The sequence below is a fragment of the Adelges cooleyi genome, unplaced genomic scaffold (genome assembly GCF_023614345.1).
Source record: "Adelges cooleyi isolate 19-005CV unplaced genomic scaffold, UGA_ACOO_1.1 ACOO_flye_CR_arks_rails_tigmint_CR_PRNA_30, whole genome shotgun sequence".
Taxonomy (NCBI): Eukaryota; Metazoa; Arthropoda; class Insecta; order Hemiptera; family Adelgidae; genus Adelges; species Adelges cooleyi.
Window position 1 is genome coordinate 16,579,431 of NW_026095971.1, and position 22,963 is coordinate 16,602,393.

Consider the following 22,963-nt stretch of genomic DNA (forward strand, 5'->3'; position numbering starts at 1 on the left):
TTAATTGAAACTTGTAAATTTTTTCCACACGAAATGTTCATTTAACCTTTTAAAATTTATCGTCAACTAATAGTCTCTATTTTTTATAAAAAATGTATTTCTCAAATTCTGGAAGCTCTGATACAAATTTTTATTGTCATTTCTAGAGGTACCCATTTAACGAATCATGCATAACGATAATTACCTTAAGAACGCTGGTACGCATGTTTTCGTCCTAACTGGGTTGTGGGTTTTATGTAATCATATAATATAAAATGGTTCATATTTCAAGCTCGTAAATTTCCAGAACACGTGTACACACGTTACAAATTGTAACTACTCTAGTATTCCAATGACAATAATATACTATACAACATATATTATTAATGTACTTTAAGTATAACATACACAAAGAAATACTTTCTAAATAACTCATAACTGACATTATAATTTCATATTAAGTGTTAACTGTTAGGAGATAAATCACAAGGTTACTGTGCACATGCTTTCAGACCACAGTTTTGGAAGCCCTGTTTAGTAATATGATAACGGAAGGGGAATACATCTGTTGTATCATGAGTATAGAATGCGATAGTACTAAATAGTAGTGGTTATGCCAGCCTGGCAGCCACGTTTTTTAACAGTGTAAAAAAAAATATATATCAGCTTACTTACTAGGAAAGTACTAATTTTTTTTTAAGTTTATAAATTAATAATCTAATTTAATAAGTTAAAAATTATTATCCTGTTTGTTTATTCTTCATTTTTGTTAGATTCCTCATTTAATTTTGTGCCATAGATTTATTTTATTATGGTGGATTCAGCTTTAAATTATGAATGGTAATTTGAATATGGGTTAATATTTTTTTGTTTTATTAATTAATATTAGGATACTTAATAATTCATATTATACTTAATAGTGTCTACCTTAATTTAATATGACAAATAAAATGTTTTTTTTTTTTAAAAATGTGGATATAGGGTTACAACAATGTAGGCATTCACTTTTTTAAAAACTATTATTATTCTATATATATATATATGCATTTTTTAGACTCTAATCAACAATTTGGTCATCCAGCTCCCCAAGTACCAAATAGTGGGTATATACTTGGACAAGCTCAACGTCCCAGACATTATGCAAATCCAAATACTCATAGCGTAGGTGATATGAAGAATAATCACATGCCAAATTTATCTCACGGTAATATTCTATATGCATAATATGCATGTAAATAAAATTTTGAATATATAGTTTACATGGTTTGTTTCAATTAAATTATGTACTTTTAAAGCGCAAATTCAAATGGTTACAGCAGGAGGAATGCCTACACGGCCTGTAAGTATTTACTTTATAAATAATTATAAACTTATACATAATATATCTAGATTTTTTAATGATTTCTTTGAAATTAACTGTTGGTATTCAAAAAACAGTCTGAAGCTTAAATTTATTGAATTCAACAGATTTTATTTACATAAAATATGTATTTAATAAATTAATATACATACAAAAAGCAATTAGTTTTCAGAAGTAAACTATTTTATTTTACATTTTATAAATACGTAATAACAATTTATAATAAGTTGCACAACTCTTGACAAAAAACAAATTATAAAAAAAGGTAAATGTTAACCAGTTTCATAAAAATTTAATTCTATGCATGGTGTTTTACATTTAATTACTCCATTTTTTTACTTTAGAGTAATAAGTAACAAATTGTTCATTTAACATTTCTAGGGGCCTTGGGAATGTTTGAATATGGGGTTTGTTGTTTCTAACATTGGTGATTGCAAAATAGCTTATTGTTTGTTTTTTTATTGATTGATTTCAATATATTTTGGTGACAGTTTTAGATTTTAATACTTAATAATACAAAGTATCTAAATTATTATTTTGTTTTTAACTTGTGTTCTTTTGAATTTCAATCAACATTCAGCAATATATTATTAAGCCTTAATAGTTTCTAAAATGAATGTTTAGCTATATTTTGTTACATTAATGTTTATAATTAAAATTTAAATAATTTTTTTTTTTTTTTGGAGTGTTGTTATAAACCATAAATGAGTTAAATTATTATGTTTTGCATGGTCATACTTTCATTCTTATTTAGAGTAGCACATAGCGTAAAAAAATCATGCTATATAAACTTATAGTAAGAAAAAAAATTGAATTATCCTTTGTCAATATTATGGTCAATAAATATCTAAGCTATGGTTTCTACTCTAATCGTATTAAGTACAATAATTTAAAATGATCAGATAAGTAGTTTTCTGTGTATAGGTAACTAATTCATGAATAACCAAAAACTTCTTGCATTTGATGCAAAAGCAAAAATCTAATATGTGTATGTGTGTTAATATATATGTTCTAACATTTTTCTAACCAAGTTATGTTATGTATAATAATTGCTTGCTTTTTGTGCTCAGCTCTCCCACCATTTAAGACAAAATGCACCACGTAATTTACCAAGAGGACCCTTCCAGTACCAGGTAATTTTCGAGACAAATTACCAATTTGATAGACAATTATTATTCATGTTGTATCTTTGTCAGTTTTAGCAATTTTTTTTTACATTATTTGGTACCCAATATTTTATTATATTTATAATTTTGTTTCATTAAAAAATGTATATTTTCAATAGTTTTTAATCTTGGGGATATTGTTTCAAAATTAATCTTTCGGTATCTGATGTTTTATGTAAGATATTCTTTACAAGAGTAATATATTATGTAAAGTAAAATAATAAAAAAGAAAAAAAGTAAAATGTTATTGAGATACCATACTTACTCTTGTTGAGGGGAAATTTGATGTAGTAGAACATAAATTGTATTACTTATTAACAATTAAGTGAGTTTGATGTATTAGTAAAAATGTCTGTTAAAAATGTAAATTATAATATTATGACTTGCATTGTAATATAAAATCAATAAGTTCACATTTTACTACCTAACTAAAAAAAAAAAAATGTATTTAGTAAAACATGCATTTATAAATCAAACAATAATTTTATACATTAAAAAAAATACAATTTTAATTTTTTATTGTCTATTAGAACACAGATTTTATTTTCTAGTAAAATGTGAAATCCGCATGTAACTTTATCTGGCCCTTGCTTTATAATGTTTATTATATATCTTAGTCAAGTAATAACATGATATTATATAATATTCTAATTTTTCATTTCACATTTCAAATTTAGATTTTGCCATTTAGAATGACTGTTATATGCAATAATATTATACTGAAATGTTCTATATTTTCTTAAGTGGCGTCATAAACTTTATTTTGTTTATGGGATACCCCTCCCTCCTTTCGCCAAAAAAAATGTGGCATTTTCATCAAAAGTTATTATTTTACACCCTAAGGAAACTTTTAGAGGTACCACCCCCTCCCTTTATGTTGAGACAATTGTCAAAAAATGATTTTTTCGTCGATACTGGATCAAAGCCTTAAATTAATTAATAGCAAAAATTATAACTGTCTGCCTTGCAAAAATTTTAATTCAGTTAATTTATGTTTAGTACATTTAATCACTTGATAATTTGTAAAATATCTAGTTTATATGGTTATTACATTTTTGAAAAATTTGCTTATGTATTTCTTAAATTAATATTACTAACACAATTTTTTATTAACATAATTTTAACTACAATGGAAACACGTTTTTCTAGGATTGATGATTTATACTTTTTCCCCTGTGTATCCATTTTTCTTTGTGTGGTGTACATGTATATACTGAATTGAAGAAACTAATAACTTTTAAATACAATAAAATATAAAGTTTTGAGTAAATAAGTGGGAAAATAATTTACTTTTAATTGGATAAATTCATATTTATGTATCGTATTTATTTATCGTATTATGCATATTTATTGATCTTAATTGTTATTTGTTATAAAACTAATATGGAAGAAAAAGCTGAACATAGTAAGGTCGGTGTAGTCACAGAACTGTAGGGATAAGTAAATAATTGTAAAACAATTGAAAGAGTGTTGTGATAGTGGATATAATACAATATTGGACAAAAGTGGCATTTTTATTTTTAAGAATAATTAATAAAAACTAAAAGTGTAAACATTTTGATAACATAATCTCTTACTAGTATGTATATATATTATATATAAAGGTTTTTTTTATATTTTCTAAGTCTAGGTTTTAACGCTTAGGGCATATAAATATATTAATATTGAATGAATATTTTGCATTGGGTTTCTGTTAAGGAAGAAATTTAAACATTATTCATTAATAATTTTTGTATTATTGCTATTGTGATGTATGTATATAATTCATTTTGTATTCAATTTTAAAATGTCAATGTTATTTACAAATTTTTTTTTTTAGATGTATTTACCACCCAATATGGCTGCTGCTTCTGCTGCCGCTTACCCAAGTCCCAATCATACAACATATTACCAGTTCCCACCACAGGTATAATATATTTTAAATAGTATTTGTTTTGTTAGTAAGTTGAATAATTTTATAACAACAAAGTCGTCAGTTTGAGTATCTGATTTTACTGTATGTTAACAGCCTTCACAAACAGCTGTACTTATGACAGCACCATATTTGCAAGCAAACTATTCAGCTAATCATCAACCAGGTATTGAGAAAACTTTCTTTATTAAGTTGGTTTAAAAAATTGCTTCATAATTAAGTTCATTTTATTTTTAACCCATAAGTTTAAAATTGGAATATAAAAATATTACGATTCATTTTAAACCACAATTTTAGTTGTATATTTATTATTGAATTGTATTACACTTGTTGAGTTCTATATAAGCACCCACATTTTCCTGTGTTACATTTCATAACATGTATCTTTAATTAACTGTTAACAATATACAAAATCAATAAAAATTATATTTAAAAAAATTATTAAAACAAAATTATAATTGTGTGCAAGGTATAACTCAATTGTTGTGTGATTTATTTATAATTAATAATATATTCAATTATGGTTTATATTGTTAACAATAATTTTTCTGTTTATTAGTATTTTAAATAAATAATATATTTTAAATATTTGGCAGGCATGTTTTTCTCAGCAACACCTTCCAGACAATTGCAGGTGTCTAATTTACCCCAAGGGCCACAAAATCCCCCACCTTCAGCTAATATGAATAGTGCTCAAAATACACATGGACAATCCATCATTGTGCAGCCACAACCAATGGAGATGGCTAATAGTTCACAACCTATTCAAGTACCTCCGCAGCAACCTGTTACACCAATATCTGAACCCAGGCCGCCAGTACGAAGAAAACAAGCCATAAAAATAATTGATCCTAAAACTGGCAATGAAGTAAATTTAAACAACCCACAGCAACCAGAACCAGTAAGTAAACTAAAAAAAAACTAATATTAATCGTGAATTTAGCTATTAATATTTATCATTCTTATATTTGTAGAGTATTAGTTTTGCCGTTTTGAAATAATACTTTTATTTTTTAAGTACAAATAATTCCTTTAACTGATGGCATATTGGAGCCATATTCAAATATGAGTATATTTCAACCTAAACTTTTTCTCACTATCAAATAATTATATTTATATGTAGAACGATCAGATTTACATTTTGTGTTGTCTATTTTATAGACTTATTGACCTTGCTTATAGATTTGTCCATTTAATGCTTAAAGAATAAATTGTTTTTTTTAATTTTTTTTGTGAAGTGAAAACTAATAATAAAGGCTTTTCACTTGGTTGGTACGGCTGTTTAAAACAAAAACAGGGACATACAAGTATTATACAGGGACATATCAATTACCAAATTGATTGATTTCCTCGCATCTTGTGTATCTCAAAAAGGCCGAAGCTTGCTTCCCCAACCTTGTGGCACCTGCTATAGATAGTGGTTGAGGACACGTTTTATATTAATAAAATAGGTACAAGAAAATGCTGTAATTGTTTTAACAATGATGGCAATAATGAAGTTTTATGACTAAGAACAAGTTTTATATAGTTTTTTATTTTTTCAAGTTTTATTGTATAGTTTTAATAAATACAAATATTAACAGATATTCATATATAAATATATAATATTCTTTAGTTTATAAATTGATATCACTATAGCAATACTTGGTTATAAAAAATATTTAACTTTTTTTTAATTGTTCAAGTCGATTAATTTTATTATTATTATTTTGTAGAGTGCTGATGAGTTAGAAAAAATGAAAGTTCAAAGTCAATTTCAAAGTCAAGTTCAGAGTGCTGTTCAAAAAAATGATTCCAAAGTATCTGATAGTAATCAGGTAATTAATAGTTTATTATATGGTTTTTTATCTTTATTAAACGTGTGTTTTTAGGGGATTGTATGCGGTCTGTTTTTAAGAAGTTTTGTATATACAATATTTAAGAAAAAAGTATTTTTTATTAAATTTCAACCATATTAATTTATTTACCGGTTAATTTGTATAAGCATCAAGGAATTATTTTTAATTTTAATAATGTTTTTTATGAGTAAAATCCATTATTGCTTATTTTAGACCAAAAAGCTAGACAAAATTTTGACTACATAGGTTCGATTTTAACTCTGTAAAGAGATTCGAGTTGTTTGGTTACTTTACGATGTTATGTAGGAAGCCGAATAACTTTTTAAATTTTAATTTCTTGTAGTTAATAAAATAAAATTGCAATTTTTTTAATAATAAAACCCAATTTTTTTACATTAAAAAAATCTGTTTCCTATGTAACCTAGTAAAGTTGCCTAAGAACTCGTATATCTTAAAAGAAATGAAATCGGTCCATCTTAAGTAGTCAAATTTTTGTTTGGATTTTTGGTATAAAACGTCAAAAAAACAGACCGCATGTAATCTCATTAATAATTTTTAAAGGATTACCTAAGAAAAACTAGTATTTTTTAGTATTTTAATTTTATAGAGTAAAGCCTAGAGTTAAATAATAATATAAATTAATTTTTATAAATAATAAAAACAATATATAACAATTTTTTTGTACAATATTAATCAAATTTAATACCAACAAATGGTTGACGATGCTATGATAATATTTGATAAACAAAAAACTATCAGGAGTAGCTTACACTTCCAAGTTTAAACGTTTTTGAAAATAAGAAATTTAGTACTTTATCAAAATTATAATTTTTTCTTGAAACGTTTGTCATTTTGTTTTAATTAATATATTATAAAATCGAGCCATTCAAGCACTGCTACTTATGTTAGAATAATAAATGTTTGAATTTAAACTTTTAATTTGTTTTTGAGAAAATGTCACTACAATACAAATTTGCTTATTTTAAAAATATAAGGCCAAATAATTATAAATAACACTTTATACATAAATTTATAATGATACATTCATTAAAATACTCATTGTTATGTACATTTTCAAATAAATGATTAGTCAATAATAATAGTTAATAAGGTTAAAGAAATACTTAATAATCATTAATCAAGAGATTGTGAGAACTTATATTTAAGAGGTAGAATGTTGGAGAACTGACCAGGTAATACTCGTTTTGTGTGTTTGTATTTTTATTAACTTTTTTCTTTTATTAGAAAACAGTTTTTAAATGAAGTCCGTTTTAATTACAATCTGTGTATTACCTAAATCTGAAAACCAATGTTAGAACTCTAGGAGGTGTCACTATTTCTTTTGCTTGGTAATGAACATAAATAATTATATCGGCAACTGTCTATTACAAAATAGCTGCCTAACGTTACTGTTAGCATGCTCACTCTCTAAAAAAGGAATGTATTTGTTTGTTTTAGAGTTCTGAAGGAAAGGAAAAAGTCAGAAATGAATTTCAATCTCAAGTTAAAAAGTTAGCTAGTGAAGGAACATCACCGTTAAAATCAGATGAAGTTCAAGAAGAATCTGTCTTAACCAAACCTGAAGAAACTGAAGTTGTTGTTGTTTGTGAAGATACAGCAGTAACCAAAAGTGAACTTGTATTGAAATCAAGTTCAAATGTTATTGTTGTAAACACAGTTGATGTTGATGTTAATGCTGAAGAAACCTCTAATTACTCACCACCGACTATGGCTGTAAATAGCGATAATCCAGAATTTGATTCAGAGCCTCAATCTACAGATGTTGTTACCAGTATCCCAGAAGATTCTAGTTATGCCAAAAAATTGTCACCTGAAGACGAATCCTTGAAACCAGGTCAGTTATTAATAACTATAAATTTATTCAAATTTATCATTGAACACCACAAAATTAAGAATTTATGGTTTTGTTGAGAAAACTCGGTTAAATAAAGTTCAAAACGTATATCTTTTGGCAACTGAGTGAGTTTTGGATATATCCACGTCTCCGTCCACGTCATATATCCGAAACTCACTCAGTTGATATATCAATCTATGAAAGTTTTAACGCACTCGTATATCTTTTGGATTATAACATTATAAAATAGACACGTAGGAAATATTAGAGCTTGAGTGTTAATGACCATAAATGTATTCAAATATATAGTAGTGAAATTGTATGCCTTTATTAAATTTGGCTAAAATGTTTAAATAGCTGACTTGACATAATTTGAATAACATGTTATGTAGGTTAATTATTTAAAAATGTATTTATTGTATTTGGTTAACATTGATTTTTTTTTATTAATACTAGTTAATTAACATTTTATACTTCACCAAGTATAAAATGTTAATTAGATTTCTGAAATTTATTATAATTTTTGTTATTTAAAAAAATTTAGTTAGAGGTTGACTTTGTTATAAAAAGATAAAATATGTGGAATAGGAAATTTATAAGAAATAGTTGTTAAAATTTATTTAAAAAATGTTTTGTTTGATTTAACTGTGCTAAAGATTTGTAAATTGTTTTCTGAATGTTGTTCATGTGTATCTTTTACAACATTGAATATCATTTTGACAATTGGTGTATTTCTTAGTAGTTGGAATCTATTCTATAACTTTTATCTTGAGGACTAGCATGATATAAGTTGAATTTTATTGATTCTGATATTTGTACACACATTTGATTTTACAACATTTAATGCACTATTGTTTATTAGTATGTTGCAAGTTCCAGAAAAGTAAATCGTTTTTTAGTAATTGTTTTATAATATTGGCATACTGATGCTAAACTTTTTTCATTATTTTCCGTCAATTTTTTATGTTTTGCAGTCTCAAATTATTATTTATTGTAAATTTGTATATATAACAATATTTTCCAAGAGATTAAAATATGATTAATAATGTGGCGTGATTAAACTTATATGTTGTACTTAATTATAAAATCTATTTTAATAATGTTAAAAAAAAATAATATATATATATTTGCCAAGAGATTAAAATAACAAGAAGATAATAATATATAATGTGGCGTGATTAAAGCATGGAATGGCTATGGTAGGGATAGGTTATTGAAAATATTTTGTTCTCAAAGTTTGAAAATTCTTCATTGCCCTTGGCTAGTTAGTTGGCAGCACTGTTGTATTATCTAAAATCAGTTGGTAAGACCGACTAGTATCAACTGTTCGCAGAGGTCGTTTGCTGCCTTTCAAATAGTTATAATATTTCTCCAACATTTTTTACACGCACGTGTTTTTTTAATTAATTTTTCTTCTTAAATTTCTTCTTTTTATCACTTTTTATATTAGATTGGTGAACATAACCAAATTACACATACTCTAGAATAATGTTTTAGACTGTTTAGCCGAAAAACTATGAAGGGGCCTAGTAGTGACAGTGAGTACTAAATTAAATTACAAAATTATTAAATTGATTAGTCACGGCAGCTTGGTGTCCACTTTTTAAGGACCTTTCATTTAGTATAATAATTTTGTGATTATCGTTTAATTTTCGTATATTTTATTTACATTTCAAATTGACAGTAAAATTGAAGTTTAATACAAAACGTTACATGACTAGCTACCATCATTAATTTATTAGGTCATTATGATTCATGACTTCTATGTCTACTATTGTAATCCTAAAAGTTGTGTTCTAATAATTTCTGTCTTAAATAAACTATAGTCTATAAGTAAGGACACTTGCCATGCATAATTACTAATAACTATATTGACCAATGGAATCGCATTAAATAACTACTAGTTTTATTGAATTAAAAAATGTATATATTTAAATTACCTATAATAAACATATTGCCTATTAGAACATAATATATTTATCTTGTTTTTCAATTGTCGTCTCATTCAATTGAACTCTATATTATAGATAACATAATAGGTATAATTTTTAAAAATAAACTAACTTCAGTAGTTTTTTTTAAGTAACCTACTGCCTAAGTACCATTTTTATTTCTTTTACTAATTTAATCGGTTTAACATAATATTTTGATGAGTATTTTTGATTTTATTAGTTAACATTTAAATTGAAAAGAAGTGTCCTATTAATTTGATATTTTATTAATTTAATATTTATTGGTTTGCCAAATATTTATTACTTATAAAGGCTATTAAAAAAAAAATAGTCCAATCTAATAAGCTTATGTCGGGTTGCATAAACGATTAACGTTCCAGTAGATGTTTAAGGGTTTCTTAAACATAAACATAATTTAGTGACCCGTGATGTCAATTGACCTGTCTGCTAACTTGTCGGAACACTTGCACATTCTATCATCAAGACTGTTGCTTGTACAGTGTTTGCCTGTCGACAGATATTCTGTTCAAGTGGGAGTAACCATAAAATATGTAGATGGTATAAGCTAATAAGACGTTTTTATTAAGTAGATATTTTTGTTTGAGTTTTATAGTAAAAATTTAATGTTCATTTTAGCTGCTATTTCATTATTAAAGGGTATATATAAATTATAGAACTTTTATGCTTCTACAATGCAAATTATATTATTTATAGAAATTCAAATTATATATTAAACAAAAATACGCAGAATACAATTTAAAAAAAATATCAGTAATTTTTTTAAAATCATATAGAATTGAACATTTAGTTTTTCAAATTTGCTTTTATTCTTTCCATTAATAAATTTAAATAAATATAAATCTGCCAATTATCAAGATATAAGAATAATTCTGGTCTCAAAAATTTTAAAATTTGGAATAACTATTGATAATTAATAATTTAGAATTTCAAAATTTGATTTTTTGGAACAAGAGGTCCCTTTTTCTTCTACATATAATGTGTTTATCTATCTATCTATGTTTATTGTATCTATTAACATACAAATGTTATTGGCCTAAAAAAATGTAATTTTTATCAATATTTTTTACAATTGGTTTTAAATATTTTAATGCAAGCTGCATAAAGAATAATTAGATTTAATAGTTCATTAAAATTTAATAACCCAATCATGGACCACTATATAATGTTTAAGGAATCCTTAAACATCTAATGTTTCATTAAACGTTAAGTGAACATTTATGCAACCCGGTATAATCATATTAGATTGAACCATTAATTAATAAGTATTAAAATAATAAAATATCAAGTTGGTTTGATTCTTATAAACCTGAATGTTCAATTGTTTTTAATTATTTTCCACCATCTTGACATGTGTGAACTTTTGGGTATGGTGTATAAGTTTTGCAGACTTAAAACTATAAAACCACCAAATCTTCAGGAATTAGAAAAAAGTTGCATAGACTTTTAACAATTGTTGAATGAAATCCTATGTTAAATCCCATTTATACTTCAACCCTGTATATTTATTACGCCTTTATTTTAAAAAAAATGACTTATTTTTATTTTATTTAGAAGATTTTTAGGGGGCTTCCAGGTTAAAACCAACTTTTTAAGGACTACTCTTATAAATATATGTATACTATCATACTACTAAAACTATATTCATATATTCAAATACATACAAGAGTAAAATATGACAGTTGTATTGTTAAATTATGACTTATGGTCTAGAAGCATATAAGTATATATGTGTTTGTATTGTCGTCTATTTTTAATTCTTGCATCACTTAGTTATTTCTGGCTCTTCTGGCAGCTATAGCTTGCATCTCATCTGCTGTGTTTGAAAAACGGTATTAAATTGTTTTAAAATAAGAACTATTGTTTATAAAAAGTATATATAAATATAATGCATGTTTTAATTTATTTATTTTTGAATTTAGTCAAATCAAAAAAAAGCAAAAGCAAAAAGAAGAAGGGAGTAGTTGAACAACAAAAAAATGTTACAAAAGACTCGAATGATAGTTCAGTAGTAAATGCTGTACCTAACAAAGTTGTGGACAATTCCGTTGAGAATAATACAGAATCTATAGCAGAAATCAACACTGTAGAGATTGATGCAAATTCGGTATGTAAAATAAAAATAAAGCTGTTATACAAGTTTGATTAAGTAAAGCCAAATGGATTTGGTTGGTGACTCCACTTACCGCAAGGCAATATCATACAACAGAGTGACAGTTGTCGGTAATATATAAAGGGGGCATTGGCAAACCTGATGGTCATTGGCCCAACCTCCTCAACTGTTTTAAAATTTTTATAACCCAAATTTACTTAATATAGAGGTGTTTTCAGTTATTTTTCACAAACAATTTATTTTGACCAGTTTTAATTAAAATTTTTATCAAATAAGACAAATCAAATTTTTTTGTTTAAAAACTAGATTGGGCCGCGACTGTAAACAACGAACCTCTATCTAAAATATTAGAGAAACAACATCAAAGATAAAGAACTGACAAATGTTATTAAATATATGTGTTTTTTTTTATAAATAGATACAAAGTAAAGAAAATAAATATGAAAACGAAAACTGTAACTCGAAAATTGAAGAAGAAATCAGTATACAAAAATCTGATGAAGTATCAGAACCACTGGAAACTAACAAAAACGGAGTTAGTCATGAACCTGCAGAAGTTATTGCACCTAAACTTCCTAGTTACATAGAAAATTTACCTTATGAAGAAGGTTTGAATACATTTTTAAAATTATAATTTTAGTATAAAAATAATTTTAATAGGGTAACAGGTCCACAGATGTGATTAAAACTGAAAGTGTTAAAGTAATTTTCAAATTAATCCTTTGATGCGAATCTGTAGATTAATAATTGTAATATAAAAATTAAAAAAAAATTATCGTGCTTAATATTATAAAGGATAAGATTTCAAAAAAATTTTAAATTTCATTAAAATTTTTCCCTTTATTTTTTTGAATTTTTTTTTTCAAAAATAAATTAAGAAAATCCTTACATCTTATGGGGCTATAACATATAAGGTTATCACCTCTAGAAAATTTAATTGCAATATCAAGAATAGATTCTCACAAAAATCTAAATAAAGAGGCTGATTTCCATAATAATATTCTTATAATAATAACTTATTTGAATACCTATTTTTCTAGAAGTTATAGAGTTCAAAAAAGATAAAGTGCTATATACTTTATCCATGGTGCTAGAGTATATATATATATATATATATATATATATATATATATAAAACAGTAAATTTTTGGGTGCTTTTCTTGATTTTGAAACTGAAGAGATAAGCTTTTTTAATTTTTGGTCCAATAAGTGCCTTTCAAGTACTATTTCTGATATATAGAGTAGTTGCCACATTAATAAATCAGTTCATCAGCATAGAAAACTGTTGGTCTAGACACAAAAATATAAACTAAATAATAAATGAAAACGCATCATTGTAAAACAATACCTTCTCAGCTACGCATCAAGCTTAAAAGTTTAACTAATATACTGTTATTATAAATTTAGTTTGTACATTTTTAAATTTGTTGAATAGATCAATGGAGTGCTACTAATACCTCTGGAAATAGGGTGTATTCAAGAGCTTTTTTGTTGCAACTTGGTAGTGAAGTTGTGTGTCAAAAGAAGCCGGATATTTTGAGAAGCTGGGGTCACATAACAAGGTCTGTCAACTCTTCACAATATAATTCTATAGGATTAGGAGGAGGTGTAAGTATTCTGAGTTACTTTTCCTTAATATCTATCATAAATAATCATGTATTTTAGGGAATGCCAATAGCGAGATCACAAAGTGCTAGTGCAACAGGATTTATGCCTGCATATGGTGCTTATTTAAAATCTGGTGGTAATAGTCAGCGTGGCATGCCTATAATGGTAAACTATATCACACTGGTAGGTTAAAGCTAAATTCTTATATTTTTTTTTTTTTTTCAAAAGCCTGGTGCTAAACGCAATAGCAGTCATGGTAAAACTGCTAATAAAACTGCCAAGCCAAATACTATTCATATGTCTCTATCACTAAGAGAAGAAGTCAAGTTAAATCAGACTGAAAATGCATGGGTTCCAACAGCTATTAAAAAAGCTACCAAAATTGATGCATCTAAAAATAAAAATGAAGATGATTTAAAAACTGAGGTGAAATTATATTTAGTTTATATAATAATTTATTTGATTTTATTTGAATCAAATGTTTATTAATGGTTTTTTTTTTCAGGATGTCAACAAAAATGTAAGATCAATTTTAAACAAAATTACTCCAGAAAACAAGGATTCATTGACTGATACTTTTAAAGCGTTGCCCATTGATTCATATGAACGATTAGAAAAAACCATAGATTTAGTATTTGAAAAGGTACATCTGAAATCCATATTTTTTTTAACAGCAAATGTTTGTGTAATATTTATCTAAACGACTATACTATTATATTAGGCAATTGAAGAACAAAGTTTTGCTCCTTTGTATGCATCTCTCTGCCATGCTATGCAAGGTGTTCAAGTAAATACTGATGGCAAAACCACTTCATTTAAAAAACTTATCATTAGTAAATGCCAAAGTTTATTTGAATTGGACAAAGCTCAAGAAATGGATTCTGCTAAAAAACTTGCAGAAATAAATTCTTGTAAAGATCCTGTAAGTAGTTGTGCTCTTTAGAATTCAGAATGGTTTTTTATTTTTTTTTTTTATTCATACCAGGATAAGAAAAAGGAACTTCAAACAGAATTTGAAGAAAATGAGAGAAGGCTGCGTAAACGTTCTGTAGGAAATTGCAGGTATAAATTTGTATTTAATATAGTATATTACAGATTTTTTTTACATAACTTAGTTCACGAGGAATTTCTTAAAATTATTCTTGATAATCATTGGTTTGCTGATAAATTATAGTATATTTACTATGACATATTTTTTTTATATATTCCAATACATTTTGGGCTGATACCACTTTTCTAGCTATATTTAACATTCCGATTATTAAGTCTACAAAAATTGACTGATATTTAATGTCAATTGTGTATTAGCCCACCACTTGCTTATACTTGTACTAAAAATATATTTAAAATTTTTTTTTAAGGTTCATTGGCGAGTTATTTAAACAAAAAATTCTTACACCAAATATTATGTTGTATTGCATAGTCAATTTAGTCACTAAACATGATGAAGAACCTTTAGAATGTTTATGCAATTTGTTAAAGACTGTTGGAAAAGAGTTAGAACAAGTAAGTTAATTTTTTTGTGATTTATTAAAAAATTGTTTTACGTTAAGTTGAAATATTTGTAATTTTCGTGTGATAGTATATAACCCATCATTAATACAGGGTGGGCCGGAGCCGACTTACGAGTTTTGAGGGGCTATAATTTACGAACAGTAAAACTTATATAAAAACGATTTGTTTTATTAAAATCATTAATAAATCCCGTTTTTTAAGTTACGGTTTGAAAATGATATCACCAAAATGGTGGCCGTCTTTAGCAATACATTGTTGTAAGCGATTTCCGAAGTTTTCGCAATATCTTTTGGAACGTTTCAATGGGTATGACCACAATTTCTTCAGTGATTCTCTCCTTCAGGTCTGCTAAGGTATAGGGACGATGGTTGAAGACCTTATCCTTAACACGTTCAACGCCGCCATTGATACAACTTGCACGTGCCCATGGCTGCTTTTAATTATGAGTAATTACTCATGTCAACAATGGTTGACATTGGCCATTGGCGCCCGTTTACTCATGTTAACTACGTGTTGACACGGGCATTGAATGTGTTAAGGAAGCCTCAGAGGAAAAATATCGCACATGCTTAAAACAGGGAAGCGTGTCGTCCAGCCCACGTCACCCCTTGAGAGACCAACCACCCAGAGAACATTTGTCGAATAAATAAATAGCAAATTTTGAGCTGTGTGCGCAGTAGCCCCATTTAGTTGAAACCATACATCCCTTAAGTCATATTCTTCATCCATTTGCTCCAACCAGTGCTGTAGTTAAGTGTCCAACATTAGCATATATCGCGCCAAAGTGACAGTGACAGTCCTGTTGTCCTTCTCAAAATAGTACCGGCCAATCACCCCAAATTGGGACTCAGTGATTCCCAAATTAGGACATTGTCACTTTAGTGGAGTAGAATGGAGTTTCTGTGGGTTATTTTCAGACCAGTATCGAAAATTCTGTTTATTCACAGATTCAAAGATGGATGAGTAAACTCCAAATATCGGCTTCAGCAATATATTGCTGCTGATGGCCGCCATCTTGGAGGCATAATTTAAAAAAACATAACTTAAAAAACGGGATTTCACACTTACTTTAATAAAACAAAAAGGTTTTTTCTAAGTTCTACTAATCGTTATTTATAGCCCTTCAAAACTCGTCAGTCGGCTCCGTCCCACCCTGTATAACTATTAAACTTAAATTATTTATATTTTGAAGTTCAAATTTACTTTATTCATTGAGTACTTGTAATTTTGTATATAATTATTATTTTTCAGACATACAATTTAAATGAAACTTTTGATAAGTTAAGAGGGTTAACTTCTAAAGAAATGAAATCCAAAATTCCCTCGAGGATAAGATTTATGATCCAAGATGTTATAGATTTAAGAAAAGACAAATGGATACCTAGACGTTTAGATAATAAACCTAAATTAATAAATGAAATAGAAAATGATGCTAAGAATGAGGCTATAGAACAATCAATGGCATTATCTTACAATAGACCAGAAAAATCACGAGATAATCATCGTGGTGATGACAAGTTTAGAGGTGGTGATAATAAAAATCGCCGTAAGTATTTTTTCTTTTTTTTATACTTATCATAAATGTCAAAGAACTAATACATATGAACTTACACATATTGACAACTAATAATGAATTAAGTTATGATGAAATAAGTAAATAACAAACCAAAAAAAAAGTTATAATTCATCATACTTTTTTCTTGTATCTTCCTAAATTACTATTATTTCATCTGAGAACTTGTTACTATTGTGTTTTTAAATGATTAATGTTTTCTACTAATCTTCTCTCTGAATATTGATGACATTTCTTAATGATAAAAACACGTTATGTTATAAGTCATACATTTAAGTATACTTGTTATTATTGTTGTATTATTGATGTATTGAAAATATTTATTTTTATAAAAACAACATTAGGATACATAATTGCAAATAGTTACTTATTTATTACCTGTGTTATGATAACATTTTTATCTTAATGTTATTTAGGTAATGATACTGAGTGGAATGTTGTTCAAAACACTAAATATAAACAACAAAACTACACTATTGATCAATCTAAACTTCAAGGCTTACAAGGATTGAAGGTAAGCAATATATGTATTTACTAAAATGGATTTTAAACTCTGCCCCATGTAAGAAAGTTAGCGTTTTTTGTACCTTGTATATAGTATTGTCTGCGAAACTAGAAGTGTGATTGTTGTGTGCCTGGTGACAGCATCTTGTGATGCCGCACTACACTTATGAGGGACAGAGTAAACAATTAAACATTGCTGTTTATTGTTTATGTTGGTAGTTTGTATGGTAAAAAAGTTGGACATTGAAGGGTAAATGTACATGTTATGCCCCCGGGTTCACATGGACATTTAAGAAAAATTAAAACTCAAACTTTCTTCTGTTAAGAAAAAAAAAACTAAAACTTTTCCTTACATGGTAGACCAGAGGTCTGCCTGTTTTCCGCCAAAATCACCCTCGAACATCTTCACTATGTCAGATTTCCGCCAAAAGTGATACTTTTATTTCCGCTAACACAAATTATAATTTAGTACTTAACATTTTTTAAGAACTTTAATCTATAAAATTATATGCAATACAAAATATTTAGATATAGACGCTATATTCTAACGAATTGTAAAAATTATAGCCATTAACATTTTATATGATACGTTTGCCGATCTAAAAAAAAGTTGCAAAGCTAATTTAGAGATTAAACACTTAAACGTTTTAATGTAGTTAAAAAAAAAACCTTGCTTACATTTATTAATTTATAGTTCTCTGTATCATTATTGTAGAAAATACTATTTAAAGTATTAAGGATTTCTTTTATAAATTTCATATGTGTAATCCTTAAACACAGTTGATTATTATTTAAATAACCATGTTAGTGTTATGTCTAACTGGAAATGTGCAGAAACATATATATTAACCTAAAAATAAGGTTTCTAATTTCTATTGTTCATAGTTTTGTGTGCAAATGATATGTCTTTTAGGTAAATGTGCGCGAAGTGGATATTTAATTTATTAAATAATTTTTAAATATTTGTTACAATGTTTTAAAGTATTATAAATAATAATTTTTTAGGAACCTTCATCAGTATCGTTGGGACCTTCCTCTAAATGGTCTTTTTCACATACTCCTGGAAGCAAAAATAATAGTTTTACTAGCAGCAATACTTATGCTGCTCTAAATGATGATAAAAAATCCTCAAATTCACAACTAATGTAAAACAATAATGACTCAATAATTATTTTTAAAAATTAAACAACAAAATAATTTTTAAATGTAATATGTTTTTAGGTCCAATAAGAACACACCCCGAAAACCAATGATTTCAGAGTCTGAAGAAAGGCAAAGAATGATGTCAGGTAAATTGAAATGTTATATAATATATTTAATTATGTCATGGTTTATTATATTTTATATTTTTAATTTTACAATGATTACACATTACGCAGTAGGCTAACTGAGCTTTTTTCTGATAATCAAATGGATAATTTTTCTTCAAAATATGTTAACTTTATATTTTCAACAAAACTGATTGAGTTTTGTTAATTGTTCACTTATTATTTGTATTATATATTGCTATTACATAGGTAATAGCAATTACCTATGTAATACATAGTTATTACATTTTTTAAAAATTGTTTTTTTATTGTAGGTGTAGCAAGTATGATGCCTCAATTTGCACAACCATCTCCATCGATTAATTCTGCTGCCACTCCTCAAGCACCTAAAGAGGTTGTTGAAGAACCAGTATCTATTGAATTAGATCCTGAGGTGGTTGACAAAATTAATATGCAATGCAAAAATATTATCCAGGAATATGAACAAATGCATAATATAGAAGTAAATAACTTTTTATAAATATTACTTATAAATATATTACTAACATTCTTTTGAACAATTAATAGGACGTTATCTATTCGCTGAAAGAAGATAATAATTCTACTATTCGCACTAGGCATGAGGAATTTGTTAAATATATGTTATTAACCACACTAGAAATGAGTCCTAAATGCCAAACTGAAGCTGGCAAAATGTTTGCTGAACTTTTATCAAAAAATGTCCTTTCTATGGTAGCATTGACTCAAGGGTAAGAATTTGTTAAGTAATGTAAACTAGTAAGAATAACAATTGGTATCATTTTTATATTTTCTTTAGGATTGATGCTGTTTTAAAAGATTGGAATGATTATTTAATGGATTACCCTCAATTTTTTTCCTATATTGCTGCCATTACTGGTAAGTTTGTATGTGAAAAATGTGTAAAAATGATATTCAAATGCATACTATTGAGAAGTCACACATGTTTATGCTTATATAATTTATCGTATTAAAAAGTATTTATTTTGCAGCTCCGTTATTAATTTCAAAGACTGCTTCTTTCGACTTTTTTAATTTAAGAGATGCTTGCAAATCTATATGTCCTGACAATTCTAGCAAGTATTTTATTGAAATTTTACAAAAAATTCTGAGTTCTAAAGAAACTCAAGATATTAAAGAGGTATGTTTCAACATTAGTTTCAATAATTTATACGTCAATAGTTTAATTTTTAATTGTTTTTATAGCAAGGTGGAATACTATGGATTTATAATAAATGGAGGAAATCGGAAAAAATATCCATTGATGTTTTTGTACCAAACAATAAACTTAATGAACACTTCAAAGAAGATGTAAATAATTAATATTGATTAGTTTAAAAATCATTTTATTCATAATTAATCTTAATTTCAGAGAGTTGGAGTTTTTTTACTATCCATTGCTATGTATGATAAAATGAAGTTGACTGATAGTAAACTATTATATGATATAATGCATCAGTGGATAACTGTAAGTAACACATATTATTCAATTTCTTCTGAATTGATTAGTAACATTATTTTTTCAAGATTGTGTCTTAATTTTGGTTTTTTACATTAAAAAAAATAAATCTGCATATTACTTATTTGTATAAACACTTAATTGTACTATGTCGCATCAGTCCTAATTAAATTATTTTAGTGATCTCATTTGTATAGGTATTTTATATATAACTCCATTTATTTCATTAAAAAAGAAATACTATATGGTTTTAATTGTTTTATTGTTGTAATTTTTAATAACAACAAATTATTGTTCTCTTTTTGGCAACTAAATCTGCATCACTGCTTCCTCCAAGTAAAAGTTAGCTTTTCTCGAACAAGTCCAGAAAGGATACATCTCTATTTGAAACTCAACGTTTTATTGCTTACAAACAACCACCCATGAGTGTCAAACGGCGATGGTGATTATTTAGCACTAGCTTGCTTTTATTCAATCCTCCATTTTTTTTTAATTCCATAATGTTTCATTTCTCATTAATCAGAAAATTATTTCTTGATGATAATCCTCCCAAGATGATCATATTACATAATTAAAAATAACTAAACTAATTTGTTTAGATATTAATAAATCAAATACAACAATTGCTAATTAAAACAACTAAAATAATGTAACTTAGTGTATTCCTAGCTAGATTCAATCTAGTATATTTTGTTAATTTAAAACGTGTAACCAGTATACTTTACTTTTAATTATCAATTTCAGGATAACATTGATGAGAAAATAATTGAATGTCCCCAATTTGTACGGGCATTAACAATAGCTAACGTAATAGCATGTTTAAGTGAGTATTCAATTTATACATTTCTACATACATTTATAAAATTGTATGCTTCAAAATAAAACATGTTTTTTATAAACATTGGTGTTCTGAATTTGCATATATATATATATATATATAATTCTCATCTTTTTTTAAATATGGCATGCTGTAAATTACTTAAAAAAACATTTGAAACGGTTCTAATTTTACTAGTGTATAATCCTACTAACAAGATAATAGCTCGTCAATTGAACATATGTTTTCAATCACTGTTTATAATTATTGTTCTCCGTGCAATCCAGCCAAAATGCAAACAAAACAAATCTTTCAAAAAATCTGAAAATTAATATATATTTTTATTTATTGTGGTTAGTCTTAACCAGATGGTTAAAGAGTAAAATTAGCAAATTGAGTATGTCTTATGTAGTTTCTTGTAAAATATATTGAATCGGGATACACTGCAGATATCTTAAAATACCATGTGGTTTATTTGATGTACAAATGAACCTGTATATTATTGTAGTTGTCTGTATTTACTTAAAAAAAAATTCAATTTTTCTAGAACCCAATCTTTCTTTTGATGAGTTCTTCGACCATGTCTATGTTAAGTTGCTTACTTGTTACATTCGATCTAAACCATTGCCTGTACCAGAAATTCAAGCACGGGAAGTACAATGTTTGTATGGAATCCAAATAATGTCTGCTGCGCTTGAACATCCAGGAGGTATAATATATAGTATAAACTAAAATTACATTCCTTTTTTTCATAAATGATGATTATCACCAACAGGTATGGTATTGAAACTGTTCCACAAGCTCTACCAAGATAGTGTTATCAGTAAAGAATCCTTTGAACTATGGAAAAATGATGATGTATTCAAACCAGGATTTGATGAAGACCTTGAAACAAAAACAATGGCAGTTGTGGTGTTGAACTCATTCTTCCTTTCTCTTTCAACCAATGATTCCGATGAAGAAGAAACGATCGACCCGTAATGTAACTAAACAACTGTTATATTATACATTTACCAGTCGAAATCTGATGTAATCTGATGTTCTTCTTATTTTTTTATTTTATTTTATTGTAGATACCGTGTTATAAAAATTTATATAAATAAGATAAAAAAATAATTATAAATAAGCCATTTTTCATTTATGCCCTTTAGAATTCAATTATTTTTAATTTGCAAATATTTGTATACAGTGTTTTTGTTAAGGGTTTAATTTTTATTTTATTTTATTTATTTATTTATTTTTTGTACATTATTCTGATTTTACTTTATAGTTTATACTGAAGCTAGTCTCCTTAAAAAATGTAAAGTAAAAAAATGACCTGAATCGTTGGAAACCCTTCTGTTTTGACAATGGGAATATGACAAAATTATTTTGTTAATTAAAATTATATGAATCGTATAATTGATAATTATGGTAACAACATTTTGTTTAATTGTTAGAAATACGTTTTTGGGTATTACGGAGACTACGCTGTTATTCAAAATTGAATATGTTGAATATTTCGATAAAGAAATTGTAACATTGTTTTCTTAAACAACTAATGCGAAAAATTCGAATTTACAAAATAATAATTGTTATAAAGGTAATTAATTGAAGAAAATAACTATATTTTTCTATAAACGTTGATACCATTGTCGGACTATTGTGTACAGTTATATAAATTAATAATATGTAAAGTTGCGGTTAATGTTATTTCTTAAATATTAAAAAATAATAAATAAAAATTGTAAAAAAAAAAATGCTTCGAAAATACTATTTACTACATTCTTGTGTGTTAAATCAAAACCACCATTATATCTTATAAAAAGTTGTTTTATCTTGACCTTTTACAAAAAAAAATTAATTCTAATAAAGGCATAATATGGAGAGTACAAGATCTATCTTTGTGATTGTGCAGAAATCGATCGGTTATAAGGAATATTTATTAAAATCTATATTGTGTTTTAAACACTACACATATAAATGAATAATCCTGTTATTTGATTTTTATGTGTGATTCGACCATCAA

At 26.5% G+C, this 22,963-nt stretch overlaps 1 protein-coding gene across 5 annotated transcripts in view; it reads left to right on the top strand.

Moving 5' to 3' along the window:
- LOC126838819 (eukaryotic translation initiation factor 4 gamma 3-like) overlaps window positions 1–22,081 on the top strand; it is a 29,687-nt gene extending 7,606 nt beyond the window's left edge. The window contains exons 1-31 of one of the 5 annotated variants that reach the window (XM_050573556.1): window positions 623–819; window positions 1,034–1,183; window positions 1,275–1,318; window positions 2,410–2,472; window positions 4,325–4,411; window positions 4,514–4,583; window positions 5,014–5,318; window positions 6,133–6,234; window positions 7,714–8,110; window positions 12,003–12,187; window positions 12,612–12,801; window positions 13,629–13,801; window positions 13,859–13,966; window positions 14,030–14,227; window positions 14,307–14,444; window positions 14,523–14,723; window positions 14,787–14,863; window positions 15,163–15,307; window positions 16,568–16,862; window positions 17,306–17,403; window positions 18,399–18,538; window positions 18,615–18,682; window positions 18,976–19,163; window positions 19,229–19,410; window positions 19,479–19,558; window positions 19,672–19,820; window positions 19,886–19,990; window positions 20,052–20,147; window positions 20,883–20,961; window positions 21,503–21,664; window positions 21,731–22,081. In XM_050573556.1, the coding sequence (XP_050429513.1) occupies window positions 813–819; window positions 1,034–1,183; window positions 1,275–1,318; window positions 2,410–2,472; window positions 4,325–4,411; window positions 4,514–4,583; window positions 5,014–5,318; window positions 6,133–6,234; window positions 7,714–8,110; window positions 12,003–12,187; window positions 12,612–12,801; window positions 13,629–13,801; window positions 13,859–13,966; window positions 14,030–14,227; window positions 14,307–14,444; window positions 14,523–14,723; window positions 14,787–14,863; window positions 15,163–15,307; window positions 16,568–16,862; window positions 17,306–17,403; window positions 18,399–18,538; window positions 18,615–18,682; window positions 18,976–19,163; window positions 19,229–19,410; window positions 19,479–19,558; window positions 19,672–19,820; window positions 19,886–19,990; window positions 20,052–20,147; window positions 20,883–20,961; window positions 21,503–21,664; window positions 21,731–21,936 (4,488 nt within the window). In that variant the 5' untranslated portion in view covers window positions 623–812 and the 3' untranslated portion in view covers window positions 21,937–22,081. Of the gene's footprint in view, window positions 1–622; window positions 820–1,033; window positions 1,184–1,274; window positions 1,319–2,409; window positions 2,473–4,324; window positions 4,412–4,513; window positions 4,584–5,013; window positions 5,319–6,132; window positions 6,235–7,713; window positions 8,111–12,002; window positions 12,188–12,611; window positions 12,802–13,628; window positions 13,802–13,858; window positions 13,967–14,029; window positions 14,228–14,306; window positions 14,445–14,522; window positions 14,724–14,786; window positions 14,864–15,162; window positions 15,308–16,567; window positions 16,863–17,305; window positions 17,404–18,398; window positions 18,539–18,614; window positions 18,683–18,975; window positions 19,164–19,228; window positions 19,411–19,478; window positions 19,559–19,671; window positions 19,821–19,885; window positions 19,991–20,051; window positions 20,148–20,882; window positions 20,962–21,502; window positions 21,665–21,730 lie in introns of those variants that run through there. The other 4 variants (XM_050573553.1, XM_050573554.1, XM_050573558.1 and 1 more) reach the window with 4 other exon arrangements.
- Window positions 22,082–22,963: the final 882 nt, after the last annotated feature.